General features: G+C 44.0%; 1 protein-coding gene across 1 annotated transcript in view; it reads right to left on the bottom strand.

Annotated features, from left to right (window-relative positions):
- The window catches only part of LOC140427338 (regulator of G-protein signaling protein-like), a 194056-nt gene that overhangs the window by 25604 nt on the left and 149050 nt on the right, over nt 1–19402 (bottom strand). The window contains exons 8-10 of the mRNA XM_072512889.1: nt 7064–8025; nt 4985–5047; nt 2728–2971 (exon numbers count right to left, since the gene is read on the bottom strand). Coding sequence (XP_072368990.1) covers nt 2728–2971; nt 4985–5047; nt 7064–8025 — 1269 coding nt within the window. The remainder of the gene's footprint in view (nt 1–2727; nt 2972–4984; nt 5048–7063; nt 8026–19402) is intronic.

Genomic DNA, 19402 nt, shown 5'->3' with positions numbered 1-19402 from the left:
TATATACTCACCGCTCCCACACTCTGCCCTCCGAGACAGCGCCCTGGAGACTAGGCCGCGAATCCCTGAGGTAAGTTACTTTACATACTCCCCGCTCCGATGCTCAACTCTCTGAGACTGCTCTCTGGAGACTAGGCCGCAAATCCCCGAGGTAAGCTACTTTATATACTCACCGCTCAGATGCTCTGCCCTCCGAGGTTGCTTGAGACAGTTTATTAAGTTAATTAATTATTTACAGAGAGTGAGATAAAGGTTGTCGTATTCCATGATTCCAGACTGGCAAGGAAAGCCCGCACTCATGCCCAGGATTCACCCACTCTGAACTAATTGGCCGACCAGGCAACATGACCCTCCGAGAACTTGCCCCATAAAGGGGCAGGCTACCATAGCCAGCATTTGTTGCCTATCCCTAATTGCCCTATAACTGAGTAGCTTGCTCGGCCATTTTCAGAATTGCTGTGCATCTGGAGTTACATGAAGGCCAGGCCAGATCTGGATGGCAGATTTCCTTCCCTAAACAACATTAGTGAACCAGATGGGTTTTTACAACAATCAACAATGGTTTCATGGTCACCATTACTGAAACGAGCTTTTAATTCCAGATTTATTCATTATCTTTAAATTCCGCCAGCTGCCATGGTGGGATTTGATCCTTTGTCTCCAGAGCGTTAGCCTGGGCCTCTGGATTACTAGTCCAGTGACATTACCACTACACCACCAACTTTCATGTAAAGTATTGAGAGTACACATGAGATTTTTAGATTCACTTCACTTATTTGCTTAACTCTCACTCACTCGGGGATTAAGGGAAATGTTACTTTAATATTTGACGGATATCCTCCTTAAAATATTTTTGATGCACCAATTGATTTTTAAAACTGGAATCTCTACTCGAAAAAACATCATACTTTCTCTGATTTTCCTAGAACGTATTTAACGTTGTGACTGATTTTTTTCCACCCGACTTTGAATTGCATGTTATGTTTTAAAATGTTATTGTCTTACATAGCCGCCTGTATTGCCAACTCAACTCTGTGCTTCCTTTGATGGAGATCTACATTACCGAGGGGATAATTCCCCAAATTACCCAAAAACCCAAGAGATTATAGTCACTTTAATTTTCTAAAAAGGCTATCCGGAGGACGGTAATACATAATGGACGACTCCTTTCTGAACACTCATAGTACACTCATAAAATCCCTACAGTGCAGAAGGAGGCCATTCGGTCATCAAGTCTCACCGACCATCTGAAAAAACACACAACCTAGCCCCACTCACCCGCCCTATCCCACCTCTTTGGATACTAAGGTGCAATTTAGCCTGGCCAATCCACCTAATGTACACATCTTTGGACTGTGGGGGGCAATCGGAGCACCCGGAGGAAACCCACACAGTCGCGGGGAGAACCCCAGACAGACAGTCACCCAAGACCGGAATCGAACCCAGGTCCCTGACGCTGCGAGGCAGCAATGCTAACCACTGTGCCACACCTTTCCTTTGGAGAAGGATCATATCAGACCTGTTTAAGCTTAATACTCTACCTGAAGCTGAGGTGCATCATCTGAGAGGTACTCCTGATCTGGGATTGTCCCAAAAAGGGGCTGGGATTAGAATTCACCACAGTGGTGGGGTCACAGGGTAAATGGTCTCTAGGTTTCTAGACATAGGGAGACTGACACCTGATTGCGATTCAATGACCCAATCGTAGGAAGTACAGCAACGGGAATTACAGCTTTTTCTGTTGCCTTGGTTGGATACCGAAAATAAATCAATTACCGATCCGATCAATGCTACTGCCTACAAGCCTGACCACAAAAGCTTAATTGTAACATTCCTTGATGAATTATACTGTAACTAGAGGTTGTCCTAGAGTCTCCAGGAATTGAAGATCAATCTCCAGGACACTGCTGTGTGCGACCCTGGAGAAAAATCATCAGGACATTAAAACTATTATTTATTGCCATTTTCTTTGAACATTTCTCTTTACCAGATATCAAAATGTCAAAAATAGGGATAGAAAAGGATATTTGGATGACAGTCAAACATCATCCAATTGGGTAATGAGACCATTTGCTTCCCAATTGGCCTTGGAAGGCCGTACATCACGTGGATGGGATGTGTTGGCCAAATGATGGCTGGAGCGGGGGCAAGTCATGTGATGTAACCTCCAGGAAAAGGTTTAATCACAGTTGACAACTGATATGCAGGCAGCCCTGTGGGAAATGTTACTGGTCACAAAGCGCCCCCCACCCCAGCCCTGCCACACCCCACCCTACCAACAGAAGTATGATTTGTACAAACCGTGAGGTGATGGGTGTGACTGGGCCTCCTGTTTGAACTGGTACTGGGCTCTGGGTTCATGTTTACTGACTTCCCTGGGTGACGGCAGAAAATAAACGCTTGTAATTTAGTCGCCTCACAATGAAGCTTGTGTGTGCCTGGCCCTTCTGTTCATAGAGGACAGGTTGAACGTGGACTGTGATGTCCCAAACTCGGTAAGATAGCACTCACCTTCCCACAGCCATACCTGAGGTTTGACTACCTACATGATGGAGAATGTGACATTGGGTGCCAGGAGAGGTTTGGTTGTGGGAGATGGAGGGCATTAGAGGGGGCAACAGGGGTTTGGGGGAGGGGGGGGTCAAGAGGGAAGTGCGGGGGCGGGAGAATGTTCCCTATAAAAGGGAAATTAAGCCTGAGCCTGGTTTGCCCTCCAATTTCTCTCACCAATATCTTTTGCCGCTGGCTCTATTAATATCTGCATCGAGCCCAGGTAGGCAATGTCCTCCTGAGCCAGCATCTTCCAGTCTTCCTCAGTCAGAGTTTCCGTGTCTCCGAGGACAGAACACGCCTGAGCCAGGATCAAGGAGCGTGCCATTCGTCTGAGGTGGAGGTCGTAGGTCGCTGTGCCAGACGGGGCCCGTCTTTCGCACTGCGTCCAGCTTTTTGGATCATTGGGTTTGGCTCCACCCTGAGAAAAAGCAAAATAATGACAGTTTGACTGCGGAATTAAAAACACAAGTCATTTTGGGCGGCACCGTGGTTAGTGTTGCCTATGGTCCTGAGGACCCGGGTTTGATCCCAGCCCCGGGTCACAGTCCGTGTGGAGTTTGCACATTCTCCCCATGTCTGCGTGGGTTTCACCCCCACAACCTGAAGGGTCTGGTTTAGCACACTCGGCTAAATAGCTGGCTTGTAATGCAGAACAAGGCAGCAGCACGGGTTCAATTCTGAGCCTCCCCAAATGTTTTCACAGTAACTTCATTGAAGCCTACTTGTGACAATAAGCGATTATTATTATGTGCAGGGTAGGTGGATGGGCCACGCTAAATTGCCCGTTAATTTTTTTTTTTTAAATTGGATACTCTATTTATTTTTAAAATACAAGTCATTCACCTGAGTTCAGATTTTGTTTCACATTTGAATTGTAATGGCATCACAGGCCTCCGGTTTTCCAACCCCCCAACCCCCTTTACTGGCCTTTATTGCAAGGGGACTGGAATACAAGATGAAACAAGTCGTGCTACAGTTGTACAGGGTTCTTGTATGACCACCTCTGGAATACTGTGTGCAGTTTTGGTCTTCACATTTAGGAAAGGATTTACTTGAATTGGAGGCAGAACAGTGAAAGTTCACTAGGATTGGAGGGTTGTCCTGCATTGAGAGGCTGAATAAATTAGGTTTATATTTTCTGGAGTTTAGAAGATGGGAGGTGATCGCATTGAAATACAGAAGGTGTTTGATAGGGTAGACGCTGAGACATTGTCTCCGCTGATCGGGGAATCTGAAACACAGGGTCACAGTCTCAGGATAAGGGGTCGATCATTTTGGACTCAGATGAGGAGAAATCTCTTCACTCAAAGGGATGTGAATCTTTGGGATTCTCGACCCCAGAGGGGTCTGGATGCTCCATCGTTGAATATATGGGATTAACAGATTTTTGGTCTCTCGGGAATTAAGGGATACAGGGAGTGGGCGGGAAATGGAGTTGAAATCCAAGATCAGTTATGATCATATTGAATGGTGCAGCAGGCTCGATGGGCTGAATGGTCTACTTTTGTTCCTATTTCTGATGTTCTTCTGGGGTTAGCGCTAATGAGATAGATAAGTACGAAGTCTTACAACACCAGGTGTAAGACTTTGTACTGTGCTCACCCCAGTCCAACACCGGTATCTCCACATCAGAGATAGATAAGGTACATGGGGTGTGGAAGGTGATTAAATGGGTTGGTAGAATCTATGATTGGGTAGAGTGTACATGGGTGTGGAAGGGGATTAAATGGGTGAGTAGAATCTGTGATAGGGTAGGGTGTACATGGGTGTGGAAGGGGATTAAATGGGTGAGTAGAATCTGTGATAGGGTAGGGTGTACATGGGTGTGGAAGGGGATTAAATGGGTGGGTAGAGTCACCGATGGTTGATTATTAGCCTCTAATTTCTTCCAATACGCTTGTTGGTGGGAGAGTTTCCTGGTCAACCAGGCTGTAGAGGTCAATAGCAAACCACTGCAATAATTTGCCAAGCATAACTATGAACCAAACAATGGTGTCCAATACCATCTTAGGGCCTGGTACCTGAATGGACAGACAGATGGAGAGTCAGTGAAAGGATAGAATTTACATGGACCGAAGGACTGAATGGCCATTTGTCTCAATACGTTATGACATCTATTTTCAAGGTTACAGAGGTGAGTAGATTTTAATTCTCAAACAGGACCAGTGCAAAATCCTTTTACCTTAATTGCTTTTCTGTGATATTCTCCTGATTACCTTTGAAATGCAAGTGAACATCAAGAGGAAGGTTTACAATGAACATTCTGGTCTTTGTTTCCTTATGAGTTTAAAATGCAATGGTGATTGGAGAGATGGAAGGTCTGTGGCTTCCAATCTCTGCTACCCTTTGTGTAATCACACGGATGTGTCACCCACCAGCCACATTGCTATTGGTGTGGGGCCTGGTACAAGAGAATCTGAAACAGTCTTACCACAAGATTTAGAAATTTCTCATCCTCTTTATCCAGAAACTCATCGTACATCACTCGGAGAATCTGTTGAAAAACAAAGACGTCACATCGAAGGGCTTGTTACTGACACACACACATAAGACACGCACAAAACACACGCACCCACACACACACCACATACCCAGGCATGCACATAACACATTCACCCAGACACACAGGGAAACACACACACCCAGACACACATAACACATGCACTACATACAACACACACACACCCAGCCACACACACGCAGACACACAGACCCAGACAGACACACAGACATGCATAACACATGCACCACACACACACACATCCACACACACCCAGAAACACAGGGAGACACACACATATACACACAGACACACACGCCCACAGACATAGACACACACATAACACACGCATGAAGCACACACACCCACAACACATACCCAGACATACACTTAACACATGCACAACACACACACCCACACACAACACATATACCCAGACACACACACACTACATGCACAACAAGCACACACACACACAACACACATACCCAGACACACAGACAGACATGCTTTCACACACACAGACAAGCAGACACACATACACATAACACATGAACAAAACACACATACCCACACACACACATACCCAGACATACACATAACACACACACAAAACACTCACTTACACAAAAACACACATATAACACATACACAAAATGCACCCACACATACATCCACCCAGGCACACACAAAACACACACCCAGACATACACACATACATACATAACACATAAACAAAACACACATTCCCACGCACACAGAACACACACACAGACACACGCAAACCCAGACTGACACACAGCACACACACACACAAACACCCACAACACACACCCAGACACACACACACATAACACATGCACAAAACACACACACCCACCCACAGACACAACACACACACAGACACACACACATACGCACATAACATATGCATAAACCCCCCCCCCACATACACACCCACACACACACATAATATACGCACAAAACATACACACAACATACACACACTCAGACACACACAACACACAACCCAGGCACACACAGACACACACACAAACATATACACACTCAGACACACACACCCAGACAGTCAACACACACACCCAGACAGACAGACACACGCACATAACACATGCACAAAACACATGAACACAACACACACCCAGACACACACACACGCACACACACACACACACATACCATTGAACCATACAATCATAGAATTTACAGTGCAGAAGGCGGCCATTCAGCCCATCGAGTCTGCACTGGCCCTTGGTAAGAGCACCCTACCTAAGCCCATACCTCCACCCTATCCCCACACCTCAACCCTATCCCCGTAACCCCACCTTCTGGACACAAAGGGCAATTTAGCATAGCCAATCCACCTAACCTGCACATCTTTGGATTGTGGGAGGAAACCGGAGCACCTGGAGGAAACACACGCACACACGGGGAGAACGTTCAGACTCCGCTCTGACCCAAGCCGGGAATCAAACCTGGGACCCTGGAGCTGTGAAGCAACCGTGCTAACCACTATGCTACCGTGCTGCCCCAAGACACGCACACACCCATACACACACACAACACACACACCCAGACACACACACATAGTAAACACACAAAACACACCCACCCACACACATACCCATACACACACATATGCACAAACACATCTACCCAGACACAAACTCACACCCTCTCACACACACACCCAGACACACACACACCCAGACACACACATGCACAAAACACACACACCCACACACGCCCATCCATGCATTAACACGTCCACCCACACACAAACGCACACACATGCACACCCACACACAAACGCACACACATGCACAAACACCCACCGACACACACACACAAGCCTCCATTCACCTGGCCCTCTAATTACTAGCCCAGTGGCATTACCACTATGCCCGACCCATCCCATCTGAACTCCTTCACTCACAGTTAAGCGCCCGATTCTTCCAGATTAAGCCAACCTTGGCCGCAGACTCTCACCTCAAAAATCTCCCTCTGTGCGGTGAATATCCACGGCAGGACGTTGCCCGAGGGAAGAACAAGCTTGAGGTTCCTGGCGGTTTCGGCCTGCAGCTGGGCGTACTGCTTGCTGCCCTCCTTCAGGTAGAGATCGATGATCTTCTCAGCTAGGATGATCCTGAGGTGGTAGCCTGCCCTGTCCTTCGTGCTGAGCACAACCCTGAAGAAGTTGTTCATTTCATGCCACAGGTGCAGGTAGTTAAGTTTGGAGAGGTAATTATTTACCCTCAGGAAAGTTGCAAACGGCTCCCCCGCCAACTGATCAGCATTAAAGGCCCAGTGGAGATACTGAGACTGCTGCGGCATCTCGGAGGACCTCCAGCACGTTAGCATCGAAGGCGCCTTGATAAGAGGGGTGGAGGAGTCCGACTGCGGGAAGACATACTCATCGGGGATGTGGGCTGTATCAGCTGCCCACTTGTCTTTCGTTGCTGAAGAGCAACATGCCCATCTGGAATAGGATGAAAGGCACCCCAATGTGGAGGACCCTGGAAGACTGGAAACAGGGGGCTTTGGGGCTCGCACAGCCTTTGACTGACTCCAAGGACATTCCCGTTCTTCCTTAGCTTTCAAGATCCCTGAAAGCTGAGGCCTCTTCATGGTGCTTTTACCCTTGCAGTAGGGGAGGTTCCAGAGGAGGCGCTTACTCGCCTTGGTGAAGTAAGGCAGGGTGACGCCTTTTGTTTGTTTGATGCTCATTTTCAACCTGCCATGGGATTTTGTAATCTTCTTTTGAGAGCCCTGGACCTGGTATTCATGGAGAATCAGGGAACAGACCTTTACCCTCTTCAGGCTATACTGGCAGTGTGTGAGGAATCGAGGCAACCAGTATGTCTTCAGCTTCTCAAAGACCCGTTCATGCAGTTTTACCATAAAGTCCCTCCGGGTTCGATAAGACTCCGCCGGTTCCAACGATGGAATGTCTTCTCAATGAAGAGGAAAAGAGACATCAGTCAGGCAACAACATCACAGATCTTTCATAAAATCTTATAGAATATGAAAGGACAGGAGCACTTCTTATAGAAAAATATACCCTTGATAACAAATCTATCAATCACTTCTTTGGAAGTGTGAATGGATCCCCAACCTCAACAGCTAAGTAATTAAGGAAACACCAATATTTGTTTTTTTAAATTATTCTTTCCTCCTTTTAATTTTGGGGAATTAGGAGATTGTTGCTTTGCTGCTCAGAAAACCCTCCCACAAAACGAACAGGGCGGACAGTGGTGCCGTTATCACCAAACATTATCACCATCCCAAGTGAGTAGTAGTTTGGTGAATAGTACCACTGGACAAATAGCCCAGAGGCTGAGGCTGGGAATTTTCAGTCGTCACCCCGGCGTGAATCGTCATGAGCAGGATGCAACAGAAATTTGACCGCCCTTTTCTGAAGGAAAAAAAAATTTAGGAATAAAAAGAAACTGGTGCGGACTGTGGGTAAAAATGGAATTGGTTGACTGATGACCCTGAGTTGCAGAAACCTGCCACTTTACCTGGTCTGGAATTTATGTGACTCCAGTCCCACTGCAACATAGATAACTTGTCCCCATGCTCGAAGATTGCTTTGCAAGACATTCATGTCAAACTGCTACCTATAGTGCTCAAGAACAAATATCTCAAAAGCAATTAAGGATGGGCAATAAATGCGGCCTTGCCAGCAGTGCTCACATCTCTAGAAGAAATAATAACAAAGGATTTGAACATCGCTGAAATGAGTGGCATGTTATACGTAATCTTTCCTCTTGCGCTCATCAGGACAAACACAAGAATACCAGAGCAATTTTTCTGTGCCACGCTAGGAGTATCCCGCATGGTGGGGAGCAGCCAGGTGGATAGTAAATCAATGATTTCGCTGAACCAAATTCAATGAGCAAAGAAAACGTGTAGGAGTGCAGAGTGGGTCAAAGATCTGGAGAAGGGAGTGAGGACAAGAGAATAAGGTGTTTTGGAGAATGCTTGGTTAATTGAGGAGACAGGAAGAGCCTTTAGACTGAACCCTAGGATGAGGCGAAAGTTTAGAGCTCCAAAGTCTGTATCATTGTCGGAAGACTTCGTTATTCTTGAGCTCCAAACCCTTTGTAATAAAGGCCAACATGATATTTGCCTTCCCAATTGCTTCCTCTACTTGCTTGCTAACTTTCTGTGTTCCTTGTACAAGCATCCCCACGTCTCTCTGAATATCAACATTTACAAGTTTCATACATTTTAAAATATATTCTGTTTTTCTATCCTCACAAACAAAGTGAATGGACGGGATTCGCCCCGCCGCGCCACATTTCTGCTCCGACCGGGCGCCGGGATTCTCCGTTACGCCGGCCGGTCAATGGGATTTCCCATTGTGGGGCAGCCCCATGCCGTTGGAAAACCCCTGCATGCCGTCATAACGGAAAATCACGCCGGCAGAGAATCCCGGCCAGTAACTTCACATTTCCCTACGTTATGAACCATCTGCCAATTTGTTGCCAACTCACCCATCCTGTCTTTTGCAACCTCTTTGTCCTCCACACAGCTTACCTTCTCACCTAGCTTGGTATCATCAGCAATCCTGGATACATTACTCTCTGCCTCGACACCTCAATCATTAATATTGATTGTAAACAGACGAGGCTACAGCATTGATCCATGTGGCATTCTAGTTACAGCCTGCCAATGTGAAAAGGTCCTATTTATCACTCCCTCCTGCTTCCTGTCTGACTCCATGAGCCCTTATCTTATGTGTTAACCTTTTGTGTGACACCCTATTAAAAACCTTTTGGAAATCCAATTAGACTACATTCACTGGTTCCCCTTTACCTACCCTACTCGTCACATGCTCGAACAATATTAATAAATTTGTAAAAGAGGATTTCCATTTTGTAAACTTGTTCCCATCAAAACATAGAAAATAGCAGCAGCAGGAGGCCATTCAGCCTTTGAGCCTGCTCCACCATTCACTGTGATCACAGCTGATCATTCAACTCAGTAATCTGTTCCTCTCCTTTCCCTTATATCCTTTGATCCCTTTAGCCCCAAGTGCTGTATCCTTCTTGAACACATAAAATGTATTGGCCTCAACAGCATTCTGTGGGAGAGAATTCCACAGGCCGACCACTCTCTGGGTGAAGAAATTTCTCCTCATCTCAGTCCTAAATGGTTTACCCCGAATCCTCAGACTGTGACCCCGCCATTGAGAACATCCTTCCTACATCTACCCTGTCTAGTCATGTTAGAGATTCCCCCTTATTCTTCTGAACTCCAGCAAATATAGCCCTAACCGACTCAATCTTTCCCCATACGTCAGTCCTGCCATCCCAGGAATCAGTCCGGTAAACCTTCGCTGCACTCCCTCCATAGCAAGAACATCCTTCCTCAGATAAGGGGACCAAAACTGCACACAATATTCCAGGGGTGGTCTCACCAAGGTCCTGTATAATTGCAGCAACACATCCCTGCTCCTGTACTCGAATGCATTCGCTAGGAAGGCCTACATACCATTTGCCTTCTTTACCGCCTGGTGCACCTGAATGCTTACCTTCAGTGACTTGTGTACGAGGACACCCAGATCTCATTGTACATTCCCCTAATCGTATAACAGATAATCATGGAAGGAACCTCTTTCCAACCCTTGTTTTCCCTGTTTAATCCCTGTCTTGCTGGCTGCTTTTTGCTGGCTGCTGTTGTTAAAACTACAGACCCTTGAACCACCTCCCCCCCCGCCCACCCCCACCCCCAACCCCACCCCCGCTGCAAACTGCTATTTGGACTGGACCAGGCAGACCCCTTGATTCAGTATGCTCTGTGGCATAGTCCATTTGATGGACTTGGCTAGCAGTCAATCCCCTCTTCTTAAATTCTGGGTCATCTTCTATTCTCAATTAGGATTGGTAGAGCCTTTCAGAATCTATTCTGGAACAAAAAACCTGTCTTAAATCCTCAGGTGAAGGATTCTAATATTATCTCAGTGAGTCTGAGAGACCATCCGGTGGATATCAAAGTGACCCCCAGTTGGAGTTCTACAAATTCTGATGAAATAAAACCATGAGAAGATCCAAACCAACCGGTGATTGAAACACTACGCATCCTTGGAAGATCGCCAACTACAAAGTCTACAACTTCAGCAGCAAAGATCCATCTCTCATCCACAGTTCAATAATTGTTATTTTGAACCTTTCCTAGCGCGCCCCCACACCGTGTGTCTATCTTGTGTATGTCCGGGCAGAGGGTGCGATGGAGTTAGAGGAATAATTAGATTAACAGATCACTGTTCTATCTTTGCCATTTCATGTGTATTAATAACAATGTTTTAATGTACCACTTACAAATCTGGTGCGTGTAAATCATTGGAGCAGTCAAGGGTGAAAGATCACAGGAAAATACACAAATTATTGGTTAATTCACTTATGTTGGGACTCCGGAGTCTGTGGGGCTGGAACTGACCGCACACTAGCCCAGGGTGTCGTAACAATCATACAATGCTTTTCTAAGTGCATCGTTCCTTAATCATAGAGACCAGCATTTTCCCAATGACTGATGTCAGGCGATCTGACCTGGACTTTCCTGAATTCTCTCGCCCCATCCTTTCTGAAATAGTGGTGTGATATTTTCTAATTTCCAATCTGCTGGGGCCATTTCAGAATCTAAGAAATTCTGGAAAATCATCCACTATCTCCTTAGAATCCGAGGATGTAGGCCATCAGGTCCTGCGGATTAGTCTGGCATTGTGGTTTATGACGTGACATGTTGCACGCAATTAAATTGAACTTATCTTCAAGCCTGGACACACACTTTGTGATAAAAGTAGGAAGTTTATATATATATACATATATATTGTATTAGGCATCTATTGCAATCATGATATTAAAATAACTTGGGTTAACGTACCCAAATTGTCTGTCAGCTGATCAGGCTGTGATTTCACTCAAGTTAGGAGCTGGGTCTGTTTTTAGTTGTGTTTCCAGTCCTGCCCTGTGTCTGTTGTATTTAGTTTTGTTTTCAGCCCAGCCCTGTGTCTGTTGTATTTAGTTTTGCTTTCAGTCCTGCTCTGTGTCTGTTGTTTATAGTTTTGTTTTCAGCCTTGCTCTGTGTCTGTTGTATTTAGTTTTGTTTCCAGTCCAGCCCTGTGTCTGTTGTTATTAGGTTTGTTCCAGTCCTGCCCTGTGTCTGTTGTTTTTAGCTTTGCTTTCAGCCCTGCCCTGTGTCTGTTGTTTTAAGTCTTGTTTCTGCCCTGCCCTGTGTCTGTTTTTAGTTTTGTTTTCTGTCCTGCCCTGTATCTGTTGTATTTAGTTTTATTTCCAGCCCTGTCCTGGGTCTGTTGTTTTTAGTTTTGTTTTCTGTCCTGCCCTGTATCTGTTGTATTTAGTTTTATTTCCAGCCCTGTCCTGTGTCTGTTGTTTTAGTTTTGTTTTCAGTCCTGCCCGGTGTCTGTTGTTTTAAGTCTTGTTTCTGCCCTGCCCTGTGTCTGTTGTTTTTAGTTTTGTTTTCTGTCCTGCCCTGTGTCTGTTGTATTTAGTTTTGTTTTCAGCCCTGTCTGTTGTCTTTAGTTTTGTTTACCGTTCTGCCCTGTGTCTGTTGTTTTTAGTTTTGTTTTCAGTCCTGCACTGTGCCTGTTGTTTTTAGTTTTGTTTCCAGACCTGCCCCGTGTCAGTTGTATTTAGTATTATTTTCAATCCTGCCCTGAGTCTGTTGTATTTAGTTTTATTTTCAGCCCTGTCCTGTGTGTTGTATTTAGTTTTGTTTTCTGTCCTGCCCTGTGTCTGTTGTATTTAGTTTTGTTTTCAGCCCTGTCTGTTGTCTTTAGTTTTGTTTACCGTTCTGCCCTGTGTCTGTTGTTTTTAGTTTTGTTTTCAGTCCTGCACTGTGCCTGTTGTTTTTAGTTTTGTTTCCAGACCTGCCCCGTGTCAGTTGTATTTAGTATTATTTTCAATCCTGCCCCGTGTCTGTTGTATATAGTTTTATTTTCAGCCCTGTCCTGTGTGTTGTATTTAGTTTTGTTTTCAGTTCTGCCCTGGGTCTGTTGTTTTTAGTTTTGTTTTGTGTCCTGCCCTGTGTCTGTTGTATTTAGTTTTATTTTCAGTCCTGTCCTGTGTCTGTTGTATTTAGTTTTGTTTTCAGTCCTGCCCTGTGTCTGTTGTATTTAGTTTTGTTTTCAGCCCTGTCTGTTGTCTTTAGTTTTGTTTACCGTTCTGCCCTGTGTCTGTTGTTTTTAGTTTTGTTTTCAGTCCTGCACTGTGCCTGTTGTTTTTAGTTTTGTTTCCAGACCTGCCCCGTGTCAGTTGTATTTAGTATTATTTTCAATCCTGCCCTGAGTCTGTTGTATTTAGTTTTATTTTCAGCCCTGTCCTGTGTGTTGTATTTAGTTTTGTTTTCAGTTCTGCCCTGGGTCTGTTGTTTTTAGTTTTGTTTTGTGTCCTGCCCTGTGTCTGTTGTATTTAGTTTTATTTTCAGTCCTGTCCTGTGTCTGTTGTATTTCGTTTTGTTTTCAGTTCTGCCCTGTGTCTGTTGTTTTTAGTTGTGTTTTCAGTCCTGCCGTGTCTGTTGTATTTAGTTTTGTTTTCAGTCCTGACCTGTGTCTGTTGTTTTTAGTTTTGTTTCCAGACCTGCCCCGTGTCAGTTGTATTTAGTATTATTTTCAATCCTGCCCTGAGTCTGTTGTAGTTTGTTTTATTTTCAGCCCTGTCCTGTGTCTGTTGTATTCAGTTTTGTTTTCAGTTCTGCCCTGGGTCTGTTGTTTTTAGTTTTGTTTTCAGCCCTGCCCTGTGTCTGTTGTATTTAGTTTTATTTTCAGCCCTGTTCTGTGTCTGTTGTTTTTCGTTTTGTTTTCAGTCCTGCCCCCTGTCTGTTCTATTTAGTTTTGTTTTCAGTCCTGCCCTGTGTCTGTTGTTTTTAGTTTTGTTTTCAACCCTGCCCTGTGTTTGTTGTTTTTAGTTTTGTTTTCTGTCCTGCCCTGTGTCTGTTGTATTTAGTTTTATTTTCAGCCCTGTCCTGTGTCTGTTGTTTTAGTTTTGTTTTCAGTCCTGCCCGGTGTCTGTTGTTTTAAGTCTTGTTTCTGCCCTGCCCTGTGTCTGTTGTTTTTAGTTTTGTTTTCAGCCCTGCCCTGTGTCTGTTGTTTTTCGTTTTGTTTTCAGTCCTGTCCCCTGTCTGTTGTATTTAGTTTTGTTTTCAGTCCTGCCCTGTGTCTGTTGTTTTTAGTTTTGTTTTCAGTCTTGCCCCGTGTCTGTTGTTTTTAGTTTTGTTTTCAGCCCTGCCCTGCGTCTGTTGTTTTTAGTTTTGTTTTCAGTCCTGTTCCGTCTGTTGTATTTAGTTGTGTTTTCAGTCCAGCCCTGTGTCTGTTGTTTTTAGTTTTGTTTCCAGTCCTGCTCTGTGTGTTGTTTTTAGTTTTGTTTTCTGCCCTGCTCTGTGTTGTTTTAGTTTTGTATTCATCCCTGCCCTGTGTCTGTTGTTTATAGTTTTGTTTTCAGCCCTGCTCTGTGACTGTTATTTTTAGTCTTGTTTTCAGCCCAGCCCTGTGTTTGCTGTTTTTAGTTGTTTTCAGTCCTGCCCTGTGTCAGTTGTTTTTAGTTGTGTTTTCAGTCTTGCCCCGTGTCTGTTGTTTTTAGTTTTGTTTTCAGCCCTGCCCTGCGTCTGTTGTTTTTAGTTTTGTTTTCAGTCCTGTTCCGTCTGTTGTATTTAGTTGTGTTTTCAGTCCAGCCCTGTGTCTGTTGTTTTTAGTTTTGTTTCCAGTCCTGCTCTGTGTGTTGTTTTTAGTTTTGTTTTCTGCCCTGCACTGTGTTGTTTTAGTTTTGTATTCATCCCTGCCCTGTGTCTGTTGTTTATAGTTTTGTTTTCAGCCCTGCTCTGTGACTGTTATTTTTAGTCTTGTTTTCAGCCCAGCCCTGTGTTTGCTGTTTTTAGTTGTTTTCAGTCCTGCCCTGTGTCAGTTGTTTTTAGTTGTGTTTTCAGTCCTGCCCTGGGTCTGTTGCTTTTAGTTTTGTTTACAGCCCTGCTCTGTGTCTGTTGTTTTAGTTTTGTTTACAGCCCTGCCCTGTGTCTGTTGTTTTTAGTTTTCTTTCCAAACCTGCTCTGTGTCTGTTGTTTTTAGTTTTGTTTTCAGCCCTGCTCTGTGGCTGTTGTTTTTCGTTTTGTTTTCAGTCCTGCCCCCTGTCTGTTGTATTTAGTTTTGTTTCCAGTCCTGCCCTGTGTCTGATGTATTTAGTTTCGTTTTCAGCCCTGCTCTGTGGCTGTTGTTTTTCGTTTTGTTTTCAGCCCTGCTCTGTGTCAGTTGTTTTTCGTTTTATTTTCAACTCTGCTCTGTGTCTGTTGTTTTTCGTTTTGTTTTCAGCCCTGCTCTGTGGCTGTTGTTTTTCGTTTTGTTTTCAGCCCTGCTCTGTGTCTGTTGTTTTTCGTTTTGTTTTCAGCCCTGCTCTGTGTCTGTTGTTTTTCGTTTTATTTTCAACCCTGCTCTGTGTCTGTTGTTTTTCGTTTTGTTTTCAGCCCTGCTCTGTGGCTGTTGTTTTTCGTTTTGTTTTCAGTCCTGCCCCCTGTCTGTTGTATTTAGTTTTGTTTCCAGTCCTGCCCTGTGTCTGTTGTATTTAGTTTTGATTTCAGCCCTCTCCTGTGTCTGTTGTATTTAGTTTTGTTTCCAGAACTGCTCCGTGTCAGTTGTATTTAGTTTTATTTTCAGCCCAGTCCTGTGTCTGTTGTTTTTAGTTTTGTTTTCACTCCTGCCCGCTGTCTGTTGTTTTTAGTTTTGTTTTCAGTCCTGCCATGTGTCTGTTGTTTTTAGTTTTGTTTTCAGCCCTGCTCTGTGTCTGTTGCATTTAGTTTTGTTTCCAGTCCTGCTGTGTGTTGTTTTTAGTTTTGTTTTCAGCACTCCCCTGTGTCTGTTGTTTTTTGGTTTGCTTTCTGGCCTGCTCGGTGTTGTTTTAGTTTTGTTTTCATCCCTGCCCTGTGCCTGTTGTATTTAGTTTTGTTTTCAGCCCTGCTGTGTGACTGTTGTTTTTAGTCTTGTTTTCAGTCCTGCCCTCTGTCTGTTGTTATTAGTTTTGCTTCCAGTCCTGCCCTGTGTCTGTTGTTTTTAGTTGCGTTTTCAGTTTTGACCTGTGTCTTCTGTATTTAGTTTTGTTTTCAGCCCTGCCCTGTGTCTGTTGGTTATAGTTTTGTTTCCATTCCTGCTCTGTGCCTGTTGTTTTTAGTTTTGTTTTCAGCCCTGCTCTGTGTCTGTTGTTTTTAGTCTTGTTTTCAGTCCTGTCCTGTCTGTTGTTTTTAGTTTTGCTTCCAGTCCTGCCCTCTGTCTGTTGTATTTAGTTTTGATTGCATTCCTGCTCTGTGTCGGTTGTTTTTAGTCTTTTTTCCAGTCCTGCTCTCTCTGTTGCTTTTAGTTTTGTTTTCAGCCCTGCCGTGTCTGTTGATTTTTGATTTGTTTTCTGCCCTGCTCTGTGTTGTTTTAGTTTTGTTTTCATCCCTGCCCTGTGTCTGTTGTATTTAGCTTTGTTTTCAGCCCTGCTCTGTGACTGTTGTTTTTAGTCTTGTTTTCACTCCTGCCCTCTGTCTGTTGTTTTTAGTTTTGTTTTCAGCCCTGCTCTGTGTCTGTTGTTATAGTTCTGTTTTCAGCCCCGCCCTGTGTCTGTTGTATTTAGTTTTGTTTTCAGCCCTGCTCTGTGTCTGTTGTTATAGTTTTGCTTCCAGTCCTGCCCTGTGTCTGTTGTTTATAGTTCTGTTTTCAGCCCTGCCTGTGTCTTGTATTTAGTTTTGTTTTCAGCCCTGCCTGTGTCTGTTGTATTTAGTTTTATTTTCAGCCCTGTCCTGTGTCTGTTTAATTTAGTTTTGTTTCCAGATCTGCCCCATGTCAGTTGTATTTAGTTTAATTTTCAGCCTGCCCTGTGTCTGTAGTTTTTCGTTGAATAATCAACCCTGCCCAGTGTCTGTTGTTTATAGGTTTTTTTTCAGCCCTGCTCTGTGTTTGTTGTTTTTAGTTTTGTTTTCAGCCCTGTTCTGTGTCTGTTGTATTTAGTTTTGTTTACAGTCCTGCTCTGTGTCTGTTGTATTTAGTTTTCTTTCTAGTCCTGCTCTGTGTCTGTTGTTTTTAGTTTTGTTTTCAGTTCTGCCCTGTGTCGGTTGTTTAAAGTTTTGTTTTCAGCCCTGCCCTGTGTCTGCTGTATTTAGTTTTGTTTTCAGCTCTGCTCTGTGTGTTGTTTTTAGTTTTGTTTTCAGCCCTGCTCTGTGTTTGTTGTTTTTAGTTTTGTTTTCAGCCCTGCTCTGTGTCTGTTGTATTTAGTTTTGTTTTCAACCCTGCCCTGTGTCTGTTGTTTTTAGTTTTGTTTTCTGTCCTGCCCTGTGTCTGTTGTATTTAGTTTTATTTTCAGCCCTGTCCTGTGTCTGTTGTTTTAGTTTTGTTTTCAGTCCTGCCCGGTGTCTGTTGTTTTAAGTCTTGTTTCTGCCCTGCCCTGTGTCTGTTGTTTTTAGTTTTGTTTTCAGCCCTGCCCTGTGTCTGTTGTTTTTCGTTTTGTTTTCAGTCCTGTCCCCTGTCTGTTGTATTTAGTTTTGTTTTCAGTCCTGCCCTGTGTCTGTTGTTTTTAGTTTTGTTTTCAGTCTTGCCCCGTGTCTGTTGTTTTTAGTTTTGATTTCAGCCCTGCCCTGCGTCTGTTGTTTTTAGTTTTGTTTTCAGTCCTGTTCCGTCTGTTGTATTTAGTTGTGTTTTCAGTCCAGCCCTGTGTCTGTTGTTTTTAGTTTTGTTTCCAGTCCTGCTCTGTGTGTTGTTTTTAGTTTTGTTTTCAGCCCGGCCCTGTGTCAATTGTTTTTTGTTTTGTTTTCTGCCCTGCTCTGTGTTGTTTTAGTTTTGTATTCATCCCTGCCCTGTGTCTGTTGTTTATAGTTTTGTTTTCAGCCCTGCTCTGTGACTGTTGTTTTTAGTCTTGTTTTCAGCCCAGCCCTGTGTTTGCTGTTTTTAGTTGTTTTCAGTCCTGCCCTGTGTCAGTTGTTTTTAGTTGTGTTTTCAGTCCTGCCCTGGGTCTGTTGCTTTTAGTTTTGTTTTCAGCCCTGCCCTGTGTCTGTTGTTTTTAGTTTTCTTTCCAACCCTGCTCTGTGTCTGTTGTTTTTCGTTTTGTTTTCAGCCCTGCTCTGTGTCTGTTGTTTTTCGTTTTATTTTCAACCCTGCTCTGTGTCTGTTGTTTTTCGTTTTGTTTTCAGCCCTGCTCTGTGGCTGTTGTTTTTCGTTTTGTTTTCAGTCCTGCCCCCTGTCTGTTGTATTTAGTTTTGTTTCCAGTCCTGCCCTGTGTCTGTTGTATTTAGTTTTGATTTCAGCCCTCTCCTGTGTCTGTTGTATTTAGTTTTGTTTCCAGAACTGCTCCGTGTCAGTTGTATTTAGTTTTATTTTCAGCCCAGTCCTGTGTCTGTTGTTTTTAGTTTTGTTTTCACTCCTGCCCGCTGTCTGTTGTTTTTAGTTTTGTTTTCAGTCCTGCCATGTGTCTGTTGTTTTTAGTTTTGTTTTCAGCCCTGCTCTGTGTCTGTTGCATTTAGTTTTGTTTCCAGTCCTGCTGTGTGTTGTTTTTAGTTTTGTTTTCAGCACTCCCCTGTGTCTGTTGTTTTTTGGTTTGCTTTCTGGCCTGCTCGGTGTTGTTTTAGTTTTGTTTTCATCCCTGCCCTGTGCCTGTTGTATTTAGTTTTGTTTTCAGCCCTGCTGTGTGACTGTTGTTTTTAGTCTTGTTTTCAGTCCTGCCCTCTGTCTGTTGTTATTAGTTTTGCTTCCAGTCCTGCCCTGTGTCTGTTGTTTTTAGTTGCGTTTTCAGTTTTGACCTGTGTCTTCTGTATTTAGTTTTGTTTTCAGCCCTGCCCTGTGTCTGTTGGTTATAGTTTTGTTTCCATTCCTGCTCTGTGCCTGTTGTTTTTAGTTTTGTTTTCAGCCCTGCTCTGTGTCTGTTGTTTTTAGTCTTGTTTTCAGTCCTGTCCTGTCTGTTGTTTTTAGTTTTGCTTCCAGTCCTGCCCTCTGTCTGTTGTATTTAGTTTTGATTGCATTCCTGCTCTGTGTCGGTTGTTTTTAGTCTTTTTTCCAGTCCTGCTCTCTCTGTTGCTTTTAGTTTTGTTTTCATCCCTGCCCTGTGTCTGTTGTATTTAGCTTTGTTTTCAGTCCTGCCCTCTGTCTGTTGTTATTAGTTTTGTTTTCAGCCCCGCCCTGTGTCTGTTGTATTTAGTTTTGTTTTCAGCCCTGCTCTGTGTCTGTTGTTATAGTTCTGTTTTCAGCCCTGCTCTGTGTCTGTTGTTTTTAGTTTTGTTTTCAGCCCTGCTCTGTGTCTGTTGTTTATAGTTTTGCTTCCAGTCCTGCCCTGTGTCTGTTGTTTATAGTTCTGT

The sequence above is a fragment of the Scyliorhinus torazame genome, chromosome 7 (genome assembly GCF_047496885.1).
Source record: "Scyliorhinus torazame isolate Kashiwa2021f chromosome 7, sScyTor2.1, whole genome shotgun sequence".
Classification (NCBI taxonomy): Eukaryota; Metazoa; Chordata; class Chondrichthyes; order Carcharhiniformes; family Scyliorhinidae; genus Scyliorhinus; species Scyliorhinus torazame.
The sequence above is the reverse complement of the archived record's forward strand: the minus strand, read 5'-3'. Positions and strand labels throughout refer to the sequence as shown.